General features: G+C 41.1%; 1 protein-coding gene across 1 annotated transcript; it reads left to right on the top strand.

The window, feature by feature from the left end:
- Positions 1–6,327, top strand: LOC146614691 (uncharacterized). The gene is made up of 9 exons (XM_085375384.1): positions 1–1,404; positions 1,868–1,985; positions 3,103–3,174; positions 3,926–3,988; positions 4,330–4,426; positions 4,877–4,989; positions 5,065–5,268; positions 5,357–5,551; positions 6,198–6,327. Exons 1-9 carry the CDS (start codon positions 137–139, stop codon positions 6,234–6,236), a joined length of 2,169 nt encoding a protein of 722 aa, XP_085231510.1. The 5' UTR covers positions 1–136; the 3' UTR covers positions 6,237–6,327.
- Positions 6,328–12,759: the final 6,432 nt, after the last annotated feature.

Raw genomic sequence — 12,759 nt, 5'->3', positions numbered from 1 at the left:
AGTTCAATAATTCATCAGCAGCACTGTGTAAAATAGATCGACCCCTTTGTGTCTTTAAACCTCCGTGCCTCTCTCTCACTAACCCAAAAGCCTGTGCCTGTTATTCTCTTTCCTTTGTCTCCGCAACGGCGCAAAGATGTCTAAGAAGAACACCCAGAGCTCTGTAGATGATCAGTCAGAGCATGGTCAGCCTCCCAGCCACTATCAGGTGGATCAGTCCACAAAGACCATGCTGGGTTGTAGAAAGAAGGCCGAGCCAGGCCAGAGAAATGGAGAGACCGCGTCGTCGTCTCCGGAGAGCGGCAGCATAAACGGAGAAGGAAAGCGTAGTGGCAAAAGCCGTCGCCGCAGAAAACGTTTGTCTAATCCTGAGAGCCGCCCAGAAGAAAAAGTCGACAAGCACAAGAGCGAGGAGAAAAACAAACAAAGCAGTCAGCCATCTGATCACCTCTCTGGGTTGATTGGTCTGCAGTCTGAGTGCGCGAATGTGTGGTTTGAACGGAGCGTCTACGAGAGAGCAGAGAGCCTCTACCAGTGCTGGCTGGCAAGCTCTTCTAATGGGACCACCCAGTCGAACCGATCACCTCCATCCTCCGGGAAACAATTGAACTCTTCATCCACTGCAGCTCCACCTTCTGCTGGCCCATCATGCAACCATGGTGACCAAGTGGCCTGCCACCATGTTGTACAAACAGTGTGGGTAAACAAGACGACATTTGACCAAGCAGAACGCCGCTTTGTTGAGGGGTCGATGCAGCCATCAGTTCCAAACTCTCTGGACCTTCAAGCTCCATCCAGTCGCTCCACTGCATCCAGAACACCTGATGAAGGATATCAGTCTCTAGCCCCAAGTCCTGCAACCCCTGTCATCCAAGCAGCCATCACACCAACCGTACGGCAATCAGTTAACGGACTGCCCCGCATCCCAGTGGAGCTGCTCAGAGACGTGTGGCTGGACAAACCACTTTATGACCGTGCTGAGGCAGCCTTTTACCAAAACCTGTATGGTAACAATTCCACCAAACGGTCCAGCTGCACTGCTACTTCCAGATGTAGTGACCACCCTCAAAGCCTTGTAGAAGAGGAAGAGGAGGAGGGAAACGAAGAAACTGTAGCAGAGGAAACACGTGTGGTCCCACAGGGGAAAGCTGAGGTCTTCCATGCTCTGCACCCGATACAAGAGGAAGAGGAGCCGGCTGAGCTCCCGGAGAAGGAAGAAGTAGCAGCTGCAGGAGTTCGCTATTTCCTCCATCCGAACAGTGAGCGGGTGTGGCTGGACAAGTGGCGGTATGATGCTGCTGAGAGCCATTTCCATGGTTGCAGTGGGAATAAAGCTGTGAAGAAGGAGCGCAGGCCAGAAGCAGAAGCCTCATCAGTTGCCTCGGCCGCCCCACTGAGGGACAAGTATGATCAAACCGGGAGAAGGGAACTGCTCCAGATGTTTCAGTTCATCTTTTGTTTTTTGGGTTTTTTGACCATCATATCACCTCCATTCTTTTCCCACATGAATTTGATTTTTCTTTCCTTTAAGCCATTCTTTGTCATTCATCTGTGTTCAATCTTTTCCTTATGCTTTGTGTTTTGACTATCTGACCCATTGTTGTGTTTTACCATCCTCTTTTTTTTGTTATGCATTTGTATAGTTGGATTGGGGTGGCTGTTGGTGGAGACTAGCTGTTTAAAACTAAATTAAAATTAGTCTCTTACAGAATAAAAAGTCAGATTTTGTATTGGTGAAATCTCTGTATGCTGAGTGATTTTTAGTATAAGAATTAGTAATAATTTAGGCTTCATTTCCTTTTTCCCTGACCTTCTGTGTCCTGTTCATACATCCCTGTCTTTTCCTTCCCTGCTTTCTACTTTGTAGAAAAATGAGTGCAGTGGATTTTTTGGCCAAGGAAAAGATCTGGTTTGACAAACCACGCTATGACGAAGCAGAGAGGCGCTTCTACGAGCACATGAATGGCTCACCACAACCTACAAAGGTAACCACGCTGCCTTACAAGTTAAATCTTGTGCTTTAAGCTTTTAATCATCACATCTAATCTGAAACCATTGTACCATATTAATGTGGATTATTTACATCTTAAGTGTCTTTGCGTAGAGATTAGATTCTAACAGTGCATAGATTTTGTTTGTTCTGTTCTGTATTTGATCAAAACTGTATTATTCCACAGGCTGAATTTGAAGTTATATTTTATTGTAATTAAAAATAAATAAAGTAATACGTTAGAATATACCTTCTGTCTAAGGACGAATTTCAGCGTATCTTATTTGAGATTGTAATGTAAGTATATTTACATACAAATACTTAAAGGTAGATACAGGACATTTTTACTGGAAACAGAAAATAATTGTACTCTAAGTAACTTTAAGTACTACACAATTTCCTGGTAGTTTAGGGGGAAAACAAACAATTTTTCGCCATCTTATATCATTAGTATTTTGTACTTTTCAGGGCATTTTGGTATTATGAAGTGGATTAATCTTGCCTTTTTACATTATTATTTTTGTACATCATTATTGAATATTCATTATGTTGATTATTTATTTATTATTGAATTATTTTATTTATTTATTTATTTTTTACTTGCGCTGTACTTAAAATTATTTAGTATAATTATCTTTGTTTCCTGTAAAAACCTGACTTGTTAGCTCCTTATTCTAGTGTACCAACCTTAAATATTTGTATGTAAATATAATTACATTGTAATTTAAATAAATTACGGCCTTGGTCGCAGGCCACATTAAAATGTAAACATCTAAGTAGATCGCCACTGTAACATCTTCTGCTGGTTTTGGATTCTGAAGCCTTAATTTTGGGATTTTGGACACAACCATGTGTTTTGAGCCAGAATAATTAGTTGACTAATTAAAATGATACAAAAGGCACCTGCAGCACAAATCTGCTAGAGGTCTGGTTTGACCAGAGCTGTATAGATGCAGTTTTTTGTTTTTGTTTTTTTTCCTTTTTGTTTGTTTGTTTTTGGGGGGTGTAAATCAATCTAATATTTTGGAATGAAATGTTCTAATTGTGGAGTCTGTCCTTGCGTCATAAAGTCAGAGATGAATTGACACTGACAGCTGTTCGTTTTCTTGAAGGATGCTGGCGCCAACACCATTCTTCAGGACATTGCCCGGGCCCGGGAGAACATCCAAAAGTCTCTAGCAGGGGTAAGTATCATCGAACACGCTGTATTTCCATTTGATGGATAACATTGATGTGGTATTAAAAGTGCTTAAATTATCCAAGTACATGTATGCATACTAATATAATTTCACCAATCCCGACCATTTAGATCAGAGCATCCAGCCTTTTAGTTTTGGGGGTAGTGTCTTTCTCTTTTAAGTAAATGGAGATGACAAATTGAAATTGTCTTGGAAATAATTTCAAGTTATTCCAAAATGTAAGCTGTCTAATCTCAGCTTACATATTCACATAATGCCCAGTTCAGACTACTATCAGGCACTGTGATCATCATCTTTTTAAAAAGAAATAATAGTGCAGTCTGACATCGGCATAGCTCAAAAACTAGTTTTAATTTAGAAATAACATAGCTATAGTGCTATCATTTTATGGTGACAGTCTAATACACATAGGACCAGTTGCCCTCCTTTTCTCTGACTTTTCCTAGCTTTCATTTCCTTGACGGAGATGGATTAAACTAACTGATAAGGGAGATTTTGTTTGAGTTGAAGCTCTCTGTTGATCTGAAGGCTCTAAAGTGTAAATGTGGTTTAGTGTAAAAATGTGGTTGTAGTCTTTTATCTCTTCTGTGACCTCCGAGCTCTGTTTATTTCCTGTGGTTGCTCCAGTTGCTTTCTGTTCTGTGCTCCTCATTGCTCTCCTTTTGGCATGAACTTCAATAAATCCTGCTCCTTCCCTTCTCCTCATTTCCTTTCTTCCCTGAAATCTGGCCCCAAGCTGAAGACTACACTGTGTAACAGAGGGTCTGCTCAGCCTCCCATAAGCCAACATTCTCAGCTTGTAAGTGCCTCCAAAGCTTGTGTGTCACTGGAAGCACCTCTGTCAGTGGACTTTGTTGAAAACCACACTTTACTGATCTGAATACCTCAGCTTACAGATGCCTTTTCTGTGCAGTTTCCAATTCAGACACAGTCACCTGCATATTTCTACTGGGGTCTGTAAACTGCTGCATACTTGTGCTGTCACTTTCTGGCTCTAGAGCCTGGCTGTTGAGACTGCAACCTGCTGTTTTCTCACACATGGGTGTTCTGTTTGATGAAACGACTAATATTCCACATCCTCCATCAGATGTTCTCATTAAACTGTATTGATCCCTCTCCGTTTCTGTCTTTGCGGTTCAGAGCACAGGCAGCAGCATCAGCAGCAGCTCGGCTGATCACGGAGAACTCGTTTCCCGCATCAAGAGCCTGGAGCTGGAGAACCAGAGCTTACACAAAGGTGGGTTTGTTTTCAGCTTTGATCAGGTGTTAATGCATTTTCCTTCTTTACTTACAGCAGAGCTATTTTGGTGCCCTCAGCTGAAGTTAAGTATTATTAGAACTGCAGCTAATAATGATCAAATGACTTTGACAGGATTTTTTTTAAAAAATACATGAAAATGGTGTCATCACACTTTTTTTCCCTAATCAACAAGCTCTCTAACTGCAAATGCAGGCACCAGTCTAGCAGACCTACAGAGCTGGAGACCTTTTGTAAAACAGAGACAAGTGAATGAACAGGATTAACTACTGATTTACATTTGATTGGTTGTAAAGTTAAAGGATTATTCAGTGCTGTTGTCTTAACTCTCACAGTGTTTGATCTGCTAGAATATGCATCACTTCTTTATTCATATTCACATGTTCCTCATTCATGCTAAACGCACTCTTGTATCTCATGTCTCTTTAGTGGTGGAGAACTTGAGGGCAGCACTTTCCAAACTGGAATGTCGGGTTGCAGTTTTGGAGAAGTCTCCTGCAGCCGTCAGCCCAGCTTCTGCTCCTCCAGTCCCTTATACAAACGTGAGTTTTTAAACATTCAACCAGCTTTCACCTTTTAGAATCCAGAGATGTTTCTACTCTTTTAATTTTCTTCAGGGCACCGCTGTCCAGCAGAAGACCAGCACCCCAGCTAAAGAGGAGGAGGAGGAGGATGACGACGATGATATTGATCTGTTTGGTAGTGATGAAGATGAAGAGGCAGACAAACTCAAAGAACAGAGATTGAAAGAGTATGCAGAGAAAAAGGCCAAGAAGCCTGCCATCATCGCCAAGTCCTCCATCTTATTGGATGTCAAACCTGTAAGTCTGCTCTGTCTGAGCCCGGTCATAGGTCAATTATTTAAAAAAGAAAAAAAAGCTCACTGTCTGTTTTTTCTGCTTCTTTTAGTGGGATGATGAAACAGACATGGCGAAGCTTGAGGAGTGTGTGCGCTCAGTACAGGCCGACGGTCTGTTATGGGGGACGTCCAAACTGGTTCCTGTTGGATACGGCATCAAAAAGCTCCAGATTGCGTGTGTGGTGGAGGACGACAAAGTGGGAACAGACATGTTAGAGGAGGAAATCACCAAGTTTGAGGATTATGTAAGTCTTGTTCAATACAATAACAGACTAACTGGGCATCCAGAATTTAATAATCACAATAGCAATCACCCCACTAAAACCCCCAAAATCAAATGATGCTCTAGTGACAGTAGGAAGGAAGAACACTCAAACTGCTGGAAAGACCTAAAGAACCAGGCTCATGGAGGGACAGCCATCTGCTGCTGAAATCCAAATCGCATTAACTTGCAATAGTAAAACGGCTAATAGACAAAGCCACCGTTTCCCCTCTACTCCTCCTTACTCTTTTAATGCTAATTTTAATTACATATATGCATTTTTTTATCATTAAAATGTAGGTAAACATACTCAAACATAGAAATTAAAATAGATTAAAAGCATCAGAGAAGCTGGAGTGAACAGATTAGGTTCAGTGAGGATGGCTCACCTAGGAAAATAAGAGCAGTGTGTCAGAATCATCACATTATCTGCCACAGTCAGCACACTGCTGCCACCTTGAGGCAGAAAGGGACAAAGTGAAGCTGAAAGACTCCATAACACGAGCAGTTGTACAAGAACAGTTTGAGTCATTTTTTTTCTTCAGGGTGACATCAGGAACAGTATCTCATGCAGTTACTCGCTGTCGTGAATAATCCTGGTACACTTGCATTTTTTTGCTTTATTTTAGGTCCAGAGTGTCGACGTAGCAGCATTCAACAAGATCTGACCCCGTCCTCTTCATGTCTTCATGTCATGCCTTGATTCTCTGCTGATTGTGTCAACGGTTAAAAATAATAATAATAAAATAACCTCTTGCACTGAACCTAATTTCTCTGTTTCTCGTATTTTGATGGAGGTCTCAGAGCAGATGGATTTAAAACTTGCTGCATGGCTGAATGTGGTATTCAGCCATTCCAAGAGGAATGTGAAAAAAGATGTCTGAGGTGAGGGGTGTACCACAAAGCAAGCTTATTGGACAGCACTTTTCTTTTTTATCTTTTTAGGTAGGTGTCTGTGTTTTTTAACCTGGCTGGAAGATCCTAGTGATGCATAGTAAAATAATAAAGCAGGTTATGTTGAGGCTTCAAGTTCCACATTTCCACAGACTCTTCACAAAAAATGCATGTTTTATTGGTTTCAAGTTGCAGCTGCAGATACACAATTACAGATAAAAAATGAAAAATTAGAAACTGTTACCTCTCTGTGGGCTGTTGATTAATATTCACTTGCAATTTCACTTAAACAACAAACAAAAAAACAATTTGATTGGAGGATTGTAGGACCACTCCCACAGTCTATCGCCATTTGTCTTCATTTTGTGCACAAGAGAGTCAAATCATGCATTAAAAGCCACACAGACACTAAAGCAGAAAGCCTGGTTTCATCAAACAGCTAATATAAAGAAGACTGGCTGTGTTACAATACAAAAGGTGATAGTAGAGCTACACAGCAGGATAGAGAGGCTTGTTGAAGTTTTCCTCCACCCTGTGCAGGACATGGACCTCTGTGTTACAAACTACAAGCAGTGTGAGTAAGAGAAGCTGGAGGTGTAGTAGTGCTCATTCAGTGTCAGACAGGTGCAAGTCACACTCCAGGAGATCATTCCTCCTGTTTAACCAGTTTACTCACACAGCAAAAAAAAAGCATCTAATTCTGCCATGTTTCCCACTTTTGACAGAAATGTGTTTCCATGGCTAAACTGCTACTCCCAAGCCGCCACCAAGCACAAGTGTCAGATGTAGTGGTGTAAAGTACGCTGCCACTGGTCTCTGGAGCAGTGAAGATGTGTTCTCTGGGGTGAGGAATCAGGCTTCTGTCTGGCAAACCAATGGGCGAGTTTGTCCTGGCAACCACCAAAACCAATGGTAGTTGTCTGACTGCATTGCGCAAAGTGTAAAGTTTCAAAGGTGGCGTGGGATTGTTGTTCAGGAGTTCGGGCTTGGCCCCTTAGTTCCAGTGAAAGGAACTCTTATTTTTCAGCACACCAAGACATTCTGGACAATGTTTAGGGATGGTCCCTTCCTGTTTCAACATGACTGCACACCAGTGCACAAAGCAGGTCCATAAAGACATGGACGAGTGTGTTTGGTGTAGAAGAACTTGACTGGCCTGCACAGAGTCCTGACCCTGATAGAACACCTTTGGGATGGATTAGCGCGGACACTGAGCCAGGACTTCTCATCCAACGTCAGATTAACAAGAAAGCTGGGATAGTTTATTTTATATTTAATTTTTTGTTCACTCAAATAGAAGATCTGTCTCTCTCTTCCACTTCTGATCACATACATACGAAGGATTCAAATGTATGTACACACAGTAATGTAAACTGTAAGAGCAGCTCTTATTTGGTGATGTTTACAGCGACGTTTTCATTTAATCGCAGGATTTTCACCCCCGTGTCTTGCTTTAACCAAAGGTACCTCTTATGATGATTCACTTTCGCTAAGTTAGATCTTTTTATATATTTTTCAGATTTCAAACCTTTTAAAACCCAGAGAGGAAAGTTAGGGTGAAGTCAGCTTGTCCCCCTGAGTGATGTGACTCCCAGAGCTTATTAGAGAAACGGTAGAGAAATGATAAATAATAATGAAGCATTATCATCACTGTGATGGATTTCTGAATTTCAAGGAGTCAAACACACAAGAGTTTCAAAGTTTGAAATTCCACGTGTGCTCATATTTTAGATAAAGTTGTGGAAGTTTTCAGAGGCTTGATGTTCTGTTCAGTTCATAGTAACATTTATTTGACTTACTAGTGAAATATGCGTATTACTGGTTTAATACAATTTTATTATTCATTATTTATTTAATGAAAGTGATTCTGGGCCACTTAGTAACCTTTTGAGGATGCAATGCTTTCACTTGTCCACTAGATAGAACTATTTAGCCTTGTATTATATTGGCTGGGTAGGAAGGTCACCCAGAGACACAGACTAAGGTGAACTTGCCAGGTAAGATAACATGTAAAACAGATACATTTTATTCATCCCAAAGTTGGGAAATTCCTTTCTTACAAGGTGGGTTAAAAACATCAAATATAAAAACAAATATTTTAACATATGTACCTCAATAACAATAAAATCCAATAAAGCATTTTTTAAAATGAGGTAATAATTAACCTGAAATAAACTAAAAATACAATAAATAAAACCAACATTAAATATAATTACAATCTAATTATAATGGCTTAAACTAGGACAGTTAAAATGCAGAGAACATTACCCTTGAGTTCCTAGTTGGAACTTGATAGCTGGGCAGCGCAGCCTGACAGACAGTTATCTGTCTCTCTGTGTTAGCCTGTAAGAAAAACAATAACAGCCGATGACAGGGTGTGCCAGCAGAGCAAACCAAGGGCAAAGAAGTCTTCATGCACCAATGAATCTCTGAAACCAACTTCATAGCGTTAACTTAGAGGTAAAATGTGATCCCTTGACCTGTGCAGCAACATTTGTCATTGGATCATTGGTGCAAAATGTAACACATCTATAACTGAAATTAATTAGTTTTTGAAACATAAAACTTCTTGTTTGAAACAAACAAGCTAGACGTATATAAATCAAGAAAAAAAACTTCTAAATTGATCCAGTGGTTGAAATTCTTTCATAAAATAATTGTTATCCAAATGGGAATGATTGTCAAACTAGAAAACTTTGAAATTTTTTAAATTCAAGTTGCCAATAAATTAATGGTGCCAGGGAGACATGTTTTTAAATTTTGATGCTTTTATCTATTTTTGAAAGATTGTTTTTGGTCTTAACAAATTTTGAGATGTATGCTAACAGTAGCAAGATAATTAGCCTATAAAAGACAATGCTAACATGCTAAAAATTTAAAAGCTAAACTATTGATCTGACATGTTCTCTCTTCTGGTTTACTGGCTCAGCAAGCTATCACTTAAAGCAAACGTATGCTAATGCATTTTTTGGCATATAGGCTAATCACTTGCTATCTCTAAATCCAAAGTAACTGATATAAACACATAAGCTAGTCAGGAACAATTTAAGTTTGTAGGAATATGTGCATGTTATGGAGCAATATATTTAGAGTGTTGGGGCTAGACTTCACCAAGCATTGTGTTATCATTTTGTAAGAAGGGTGACTAATTGCACTAAACAGTCTGAACAAGATTAGTGTGTTATGAGCCACATGCATACATGTCTGTAGCGTTCTTCAGTATTTACCATCTTAGCTCCATAATGGGTTAAAAAAAAAAAAAAGAGTCTCTCTGCTTCCTGTAAACTGCTCCAATCTGGTGCTTTCATTCTTTTTTTCCCAGTATTTTTGTGAGGTATGTGATTATTTTTACTTGAATCCTGAGGGAACCCCATTTAATGGCAGTTAATAAATGTATCTAAACTAGTTTAGGGATTTATATCTACCACTGGAAAAAACAAAGCAAAACAAAAAAAGTAACAAAAGCTTTCACTTTTCCCTCCACTGGGAGCTTGACTTTAAATGAGATGTTGATTTGCGCTAGAAACAAATGAAACAATTATACCTCACTGAAAGGTTTCTGCCTCTCTTCCCTGAAGAAAAATAAGCTTTAAAGAGCCAACAGTGAATTTAATGGCTTGTTAAAATACAGGGTTTTTGTAGCAGCAGAGCCCCTGCGGCCTGTTTCACTTTGCAGACAGACTAATGTTGCCTCAGCTAACAGCCTGTCTGTCTGATTATCTGTCTGTGCATCCTTTGACAACCTGCTCCCTATAAAGGAGGCCCCGTCTGGGCTTTGAAAGGTTGCAATGGGCCCATGATGGCAGATGGATGAATGGATTGATGCAGTAAAGACTGGGAGGTTGTGAAGCAGATGTACTCAGAATAGCTTCACAACATCTGTCTTTCGGTCAGTCATGAGTGACCCAAACAAAAGTCAAAGTCAAACAAGACCAAACACCAAACACACACGAGAGCATTTACTGTCTGAGGCATCATCAGCCCCAGGAGAAAGAAAGGCAAAGGAGAGGGTGGAGGGTGAAGAAGGAAGGAAAGAAAACCCCCAGAGACTACCACTCCACTGGCAGATTTGAGCAAAGTGAGAAGAAAAGAGTATAAGTATAAATAACATAAAATGCATGTTTTTTTTTCTCTTAATTACTATCTTTAAGAAACGCATACAAAGCACGTCATGCTGTGGAATGAATGTGAAAATAAAATTGTTGGCCTAGTTTGCTGGAGTACCAGGAGTAGTTCTAATTCAAACATTTTTCCTAATATATCCTTTATTTGTATATATACACACTCACACACACACACACACATATATATATACACACATATATATATATATATCTCTATATCTCTATATATATATATATATATATATATATATATATATATATATATATATGTGTGGCAGGCAGGATTTGGAGACGAGAGACGGGAGATAAGCTAAAAAAAAATCAGCTTTGATGCTGCACTCAAACAAAATACACAACAAATATATATATATATATATTTATTAGGGGTGCAACGATACACAAAATTCACGGTTCGGTTCGGTTCGATACTTTGGTGTCACGGTTCGATATTTTTTCGATACAAAAAAATGTTCATGCCTTTTTAATTTGTCATTTATTAAAATTATAAATATATATTTTAACTCAAAAGTACAGTTTTTAAATTGAATGTTGCTGAAACAAAAGTAATTAAAAAAATAAATATCTGATTGAGGAATCACTCATCTTTGGAAAAGAGAGTTTATTACAGAGAAATGGCTCTTTCCAAAATAAAAGCTATACTATACGCTTCTTCTGGGCTATATTCTCAGCAGCATATTGTAGCGGGTCAGGGCTGTTCGGGGTTCTGTTTGTACAGTTATGTTTTGTTTATGTTGCCATAGTGACGGGTGACGCCGTCTCGCTGCGACGGTGTGTCCTTCCGGGGTCAGAGGGCGCCCTGTGTGTTGTTGTTGTTGTTGCTGTGCTGTTGTCTGTTGCCGCGCTGAGCAGTTAGCTAGCGGCAGTGTTCTTCTGCAGATGTCAATAAACGGCTGTGCTCCCTGGCTAGCTCACGGGACGCAAGACCAAAGGACACCTCCGTCTCCTCCTTGTCTAAGCTCGCCACATTGGTGTCAGAAGTGGGATGATGGTGGCACCCCATGTTCTGACCCGAGTGACTTTCCCCCCGCGGGTCGTGACCGGCCGGTGCGCCAAAAGAAGGCACCTGGACATTTGCAGGACTTTGTGTGGGGTAATGGGGTCGTCGGGGACGACTGACCCTTTAGGTGGGGGCTATGTAGCGGGTCAGGGCTGTTCGGGGTTCTGTTTGTACAGTTATGTTTTGTTTATGTTGCCATAGTGACGGGTGACGCCCTCTCGCTGCGACGGTGTGTCCTTCCGGGGTCAGAGGGCGCCCTGTGTGTTGTTGTTGTTGTTGCTGTGCTGTTGCCGCGCTGAGCAGTTAGCTAGCGGCAGTGTTCTTCTGCAGATGTCAATAAACGGCTGTGCTCCCTGGCTAGCTCACGGGAAGCAAGACCAAACGACACCTCCGTCTCCACCTTGTCTGAGCTCGCCACAATATTAAACATATCAGGTTCCCATAAGGAGAATCATGTGCTAACGGCTGTCTAAATGACTCGAGTAAAGTTTGTAGCATGCATGCTTGTTGTTTTTGTCTGCTTCCACTTGTCTTTGCACTAGGATGATGTTGGCATAAACGCGCAGTCATATTCGTTGTGTTCCCACTAGTGCTGTCAGCGTTAATCTCGTTGAAATGACGTTAACGCCACAACACGGCAAATCTCCGTTAACGAGCTACCCCTGATCGCCCGTGCGTGGGGCTAGACGGCCAACACGTTAACGAGCTAACTGCGCTAACACACTAGTTCCCACCCATGTAATTGAGCATTGCGTGGCACATCCAACATACTGTTTTACTTTAGTCCATGACTCGCTTACCTTCAGAAGGTCCTGAGTTCAATTCCACCATCAGGCCGGGGTCTTTCTGTGTGGAGTTTGCATGTTCTCCCCGTGTTTGCGTGGGTTCTCTCCGGGTACTCCGGCTTCCTCCCACCGTCCAAAGACATGCAGCTTGTGGGGATAGGTTAATTTATTAATCCAAATTGTCACTAGGTGTGAATGTGCGAGTGAATGCGAGTGTGAATGGTTGTCTGTCCCTATGTGTTAGCCCTGCGACAGACTGGCGACCTGTCCAGGGTGTACCCCGCCTTTTCGCCCTATGACAGCTGGGATAGGCTCCAGCGCCCCCCGCGACCCTAAAAAGTATAAGCGGAAGCGAATGGATGGATGGATA

This window comes from Diplotaxodon limnothrissa, linkage group LG17 (genome assembly GCF_057381915.1).
Source record: "Diplotaxodon limnothrissa isolate DT_005_m linkage group LG17, D_limnothrissa_male_GT1.1, whole genome shotgun sequence".
NCBI lineage: Eukaryota > Metazoa > Chordata > Actinopteri > Cichliformes > Cichlidae > Diplotaxodon > Diplotaxodon limnothrissa.
The sequence above is the reverse complement of the archived record's forward strand: the minus strand, read 5'-3'. Positions and strand labels throughout refer to the sequence as shown.

Coding starts and splice junctions, on each gene's coding strand:
- LOC146614691 (XM_085375384.1), top strand. CDS start 137: ATGTCTAAGAAGAACACCCAGAGCTCTGTAGATGATCAGTCAGAGCAT. Junction 3,989..4,329: donor TAAGCCAACATTCTCAGCTT/GTAAGTGCCTCC, acceptor TTTGCGGTTCAG/AGCACAGGCAGCAGCATCAG. Junction 5,269..5,356: donor TCTTATTGGATGTCAAACCT/GTAAGTCTGCTC, acceptor TGCTTCTTTTAG/TGGGATGATGAAACAGACAT.